The sequence below is a fragment of the Mercurialis annua genome, linkage group LG3 (genome assembly GCF_937616625.2).
Source record: "Mercurialis annua linkage group LG3, ddMerAnnu1.2, whole genome shotgun sequence".
In the NCBI taxonomy this organism is placed as follows: domain Eukaryota; kingdom Viridiplantae; phylum Streptophyta; class Magnoliopsida; order Malpighiales; family Euphorbiaceae; genus Mercurialis; species Mercurialis annua.
Genome location: NC_065572.1, coordinates 673,652 through 679,159, shown reverse-complemented (window position 1 = coordinate 679,159; position 5,508 = coordinate 673,652). Strand labels below are relative to the sequence as shown.

At 31.9% G+C, this 5,508-nt stretch overlaps 1 protein-coding gene across 1 annotated transcript; it reads right to left on the bottom strand.

Moving 5' to 3' along the window:
* Positions 1-568: 568 nt before the first annotated feature.
* LOC126675011 (zinc finger protein CONSTANS-LIKE 14-like) lies at positions 569-3,464 on the bottom strand. The gene is made up of 4 exons (XM_050369577.1): positions 2,385-3,464; positions 1,454-1,648; positions 842-1,080; positions 569-754 (listed from the first exon to the last, which is right to left on the bottom strand). The coding sequence occupies exons 1-4, from the start codon at positions 3,312-3,314 to the stop codon at positions 652-654; spliced, it is 1,467 nt and encodes a 488-aa protein (XP_050225534.1). The 5' UTR covers positions 3,315-3,464; the 3' UTR covers positions 569-651.
* Between the last annotated feature and the right edge of the window lie 2,044 nt (positions 3,465-5,508).

Below are 5,508 nucleotides of genomic sequence, written 5' to 3'. Positions count from 1 at the left end.
ATCGACGAAACGGAAGAGATTCAAGTGAATGGAAAAAAAAAACAAAGGATGAATTCTATTTCCACTTTAAAGAGACATGCTAAAAATAGACCACTTTATAAAACTTTTTATCTGAATGGGAATCAAGAAAATTCGAAATATTCCTAAAAAAAAAAAAAAAAATCTTTTCGATTAATAAAAAATGATTGCATAAAATAAAAAAAAATAAGAGATAAGAAGAGATGCGACCACCTCCTACACTTTTGATAACCTCTCCTACACAAAAACTGATAACACCAACTCCATTGGTAATTCCATCAATTATTCGTTTATCAAAAAATAAATAAATTCCGCCAATTTTCTTATACCTCAAATAAAAGATATTTCATAAAAAGCATCTATATAACTTCAATTAGAGGACCAATTATATATGACATTTATGATTTTGTATACACTAATGTAAAAAAATTAGAAAATCCAAATACCATAAGTATCACTTAGGACCTACCAGCAGAATCGAAACCAGCATACTTTCCTCAACTGTGCTGCTGTCTCTACACCAACAAAATTAACGAGCAGAAGACGAGGATAATCAAAGTTCATATATTTACAGTTGGAACAGTGTCAAAATTATTTACAGCCAGAGCAAAAAGATCAGTACATGTCACAATTTTAACCATAAGGTGCATCGCAAGCCTTTACAAACCGACCCTTCACTCGCTTCCTAGTATCGGCTCTTGCCTTTCTCGATTCATATCGTATGTGCTTATCAAATCTGTACCAAACAAACATTTCACAATTTCATAAATTTTTACTTTCAAAATCAACAGATATATAAACAAGAAAGAGAGAGATACCGTACCTTCGGTTCTTCTTTTTCTCAATGTAACGTTGCATGGCGGTGCCTCTGTTCTTTGCCAGCAGCTCCATATCAGCCCTGTTTGGTGGCACTGTTCTCACATCGTCGCCTCGAATAAGAATTTTCTGTTCGTTGAAACCGATATCGTTGCAGCCACCAGCATCTTTCAGCTTAACAAAAGATAGGTTATCACTCTCCGATGCAGCTAGACCTCGGCTGGTAGTTGGATTATTCGAGTAGCTCTGCAGTTTCATAACACACAAGGATAGAATAAATTAGGACACAAAGGGATTGGGGAAAATAGGCCAGAAATCATTAAAAATGATATCGGTTCAACTAGAAAATGATCGAGGAATTCCAAATGCATTTTCAAGTCAAACAAACACATGAATGCAGTTTGCACTCAGAAATTGTACTAATTCACGTATTACATATTTCAAAATTGAAACTGCGAATAAAAAACTGAAATTTTCCTGGATAGCTTATCCAAGAGGATAAATTGAACATCGTGAACTAACGGGTGGTTAACTTCTGAGGATTTAGCATTATAAACATTGATCTAGGAAAATTTTCACCCTTCCAGGCATAAAATTTAGTAGAATAATAAGAACTCACATTAAACAATGTCATATCATCATGAGCGCTAGAGGAATTTATCTGGTACAAATCTCCCAACATCTTTGTGTCACTCGATGAAGTTTCTTTCATTAGTTTGCCGAAATTCTTGATGGTGAAACCTGCATTGCTTGTTCCATATGCCACTTCAGATTGGTCAGGAGTCCTCAGTTGTCCTAAATTAAAATCCCATATCTGCAAGTAAAGTACCAATTTAAAGAAACAAGAAAAGGACCCTTAGCTTCTATAACAAATCTTCCCAAAACAGAAAGTTCAATCTTCATAGTTGTATTTTTCAAATCCAAAACTATGCTCAAATCAGAGGCACAAGAGGATTGAACCATAACAAGTAAATCCATGTCATAGTCAGCTTATTTTGGTTAAAACTCTACTTGAGAGCTATGTGAACGAAAAAAATGGGAAATGCTGAAAAAGCACTTATAGATTACAATTCCTTCATTCAGCATTTCCTTTTCTCGAGGACAAATTTCCGGCGGGAACTTCCCCACAATTTTTCCTTTGCTTTTTAGATGTACGTTCCGTCATTCAAAGCATTGCTTATCAAATAACTAAACGAAGAGTATTCATCCCATACAACCGTTAAGCCACGTCATTTTTACAACAGGCCAATGAGCATATGTGATAGGGAATCTTTATTATTACTTTTTTTTATAATTCGATTTTCCACATGGCTAACGCACTAATGGTTTATAGCACGAATAACATGACATAACGGTTGTGTTATATAATTTTCCCTAAACCAGACAGACTTAACGAATAGGTCATAATATAAAGTTCCCGAGTTTTGGAAATTTTTCCGAAAAAGGAAATGAAATGCCGAAATATAAAACTCGATAACTTTCCATGCAATATAGCTTAAGAACACCTAAATAAACTAATTAAAACTGTATAATCAAGTAAATCAAGATACCTGAGTACCATGAGCATTAGCAGTACATTCACACATCACATGACCCTCATTACTAACCACACCATCGCCACACGATTTCAGATCCATGTGAGATGGCATCATCAGCAATGAAGTAAATCCTGCTTCTTCCTGCAAATATTCTTGCTCGGTAATCACACCACCACCACCATCAATGCCATTCACAAAATCACCTCCCTTACCCTCCACATTGTTACCATCATCATTAATCCCCTGCCCGATCGTCGTCCCGGAAACCAAATCCTCTCCACCACTATCACCACTCGCTGAATTTCTTCTAAACAACTCCATCAACTGCTTAAAAATCACTTGCGTAAACCTCCCACAGCTCGGATTCTGCTGTCGTTTTGACGCCATCATCACATCCGAATAACTCATATTCCCAAAGATCGTACCTTTACCATTAGGCACAATTAAATCATGAAAATAACTAACTCCACCTCCGCCGCCGCCGCCGCCGCCGCCGCCGCCGTCGGGTTTATCAAACACCCAAGGCTCAGTTTGCATAACCAAGTCATCACATAACGACTCTGATTCATCAAATTTCTTATCTTGCAGATCAAATCCCCAAATATCAGCCAACTCTAAAGCTGAAGGACAGCCAGATAAGCCTTCGATTGGGATTCTATCATGTGCAGCAGAAACAGAACAACTACCATGAGCATCCCAATCACACTCTTTACATAACACCAAATTATCAGTTGAACAGCGTACTGTAACTGGTTCATTACCACAGTTATCGCAGATCTGTGACCTTACGTGTTTTTTCGACAACGAGTTAGCTGAGTGAACAAGCTGGTCACAGAACAAACAGAGCTTTGCTGAGTCAGCTCTGCAATAAATAACTGCAACTCGTTCACTACAATAATCGCATGGAACGGTTTGTTTCCTCTCTGATTTAAGGTTTTCCATCGAAACCCAGTCCTAGATCAAATGAAGATTTGAAACGACAAAGTTTGAGAGTGTTTTGCTTAGATATTTAGGTTTTGAGTTAGAGTGTAATAAGAAACACGTGGTTTGGTTAATTATGAGACACTGTAATGAGACAGAAATACATGGGAAATTTAGAGAAGGGGTTTAAATGGATAAATTTGTTAAAGATGAAGCCCTTTTTGGAAATAAAATAGGATTAAATATCTTTTACCGCCTAACTAGTAAGTTCTTTTTCGAGAATGCGGCCTTCGGAATATTAGGCGGGGCTTAGTTAGATGACTGTTTTGTTGGTGGTGGAGGCCAGATAGGAAACATTGTAATTCTGAAGGTGTTTTATTGTAAATAAAATTGAAAGTAAGGACGTGAGTGAAATTAAGCTTCTTGTTTTAGCAATAGTAGTAGTAACGAAATTTGAAAAGTAGTTGAATGTTTCCACAATTAGAAAACACTCGAGAAATATTCATTTCTTTTATTAGAACAATAGGAACACTCTATCTATATTATCTATCTATAAGATATGTGGGAAGGGGGGGAGGACAGGCAAAATTACAATAATAGATTTCATTAAGGGTATAATTTATTAAAAAAATTATAAAATAATAATAATCAAATACAAGTAATTTAATTGTAATAAAAAACCGATTTCAATATAAAAATAGAGATTAACCGTGCTAATGACATTATATTTTAGTTAAGGTTGTTCTTTATTTTCGGTTAGTTAGGGTTGTTCTTTATTTTCGGTAGAAGTAAACATTAACTAAGAATATAAGTGTTTGATCTCATTATAAATTAGTTAGGATACAATTGCTTGACACGTGAAATTAGCAAATTTTGAATTTTAATTGCAATAGGAGAAAGTTTTCTATGTATAAACTTTAACTTTTAATTATTTGTAAATTATTAAAAAGTGATTACATACCGAAATCCACTTCAAAATTATATAAGGTAGAAGTTAAACTCTAGCCATGGTGGACATAAATAGGATAAATTGTTAGGATAATCACAAAAATAATTCAAATAGTAGAAACCATAAAATAATTATAAATTGAACCTTAAAAATATTTAATTAATATTCATATATATAACGAGTCATATAACGTCATTTACATGCTATAATTATAAATTAATTTTTTAATAATTAAAATAATATTGACGTGTCATATAAAATCACTCACATACTATAATTTTAACTAATTTATTTAATATTTAATATATAACGGGTCATATAAATGTCGCTAACATGCGTAGCACATGGCCAAAATTACGATAATAGGCTTCATTAAGGAAAAACACATATTTAAAAATATAAACGTTGAATCTAAATAAAATAATATAAATAAAAATATAATGGATTAATTAAGAGTTTAATTACAACATGAGTTTAAGTACAAGTATAATTCAAATTAAAAGAATTCAATACAAAATATTTACTGCAAAAAAATTAATTTCAAACATAAATCCTATTAATTTAAGATTAACGTAGACTTAAATACATATATTATATTTGTTTGCATGTTTAGATAAGATACATACTAAAGTATTTACAAATATTATAAACTTAATAGGTACCATAATAATTTCACGGGCTTAAGTTTATTATAGCTTATTTTAATTTTTATCAAAGGACATGACATAAAAAAAATTATATCAATTTATTAACAATTAAATTATTTTATTTAATATTTAATTTATTTTAGATAATTAACGGATCATATGAATATCGCTCACGTGCGTAGCACGTGGCGAAATGCTAGTATATAAAAGCACGGACGGAGGGGGGGACAGGCAAATTTACTGAATAATCCTTTTCAGTTTACTACTAAATAAAGATTTTATAGTCATTAACTAATTAGTTATTTAATTAATTACTATTATAATTAAAGTCCTAATTAAAATAGGTAGCTAAATTATCTCCAATATAGTTTTTAGTATGTAAACAATTACTAAATTGTCTACAAATTAGTAGGAATACCTATCTTTTAGTTTGATTGAGTTACAAATTTCTATCTTATTATTTTTAAAGATATTATTAATTAAATTAAATTAATTATTTAATTATGGTTATTATAAAACCAAAAGAAGAATAAATTCAATATGGAAAAAAAAATAACCGAATATATTATATTTACTTTTACAAAAATTCTTAACTAATTTAATATTAATTATAAATAAA

What these genes read in the sequence shown, in the direction of transcription:
- LOC126675011 (XM_050369577.1), bottom strand. Translation starts at nt 3,314, where the DNA reads ATGGAAAACCTTAAATCAGAGAGGAAACAAACCGTTCCATGCGATTAT. An exon ending in CTAATGCTCATGGTACTCAG is followed by an intron (nt 1,649 to 2,384) that starts GTATCTTGATTT and finishes CTTTACTTGCAG; the next exon opens with ATATGGGATTTTAATTTAGG. An exon ending in GAGAAAAAGAAGAACCGAAG is followed by an intron (nt 755 to 841) that starts GTACGGTATCTC and finishes TGTTTGGTACAG; the next exon opens with ATTTGATAAGCACATACGAT.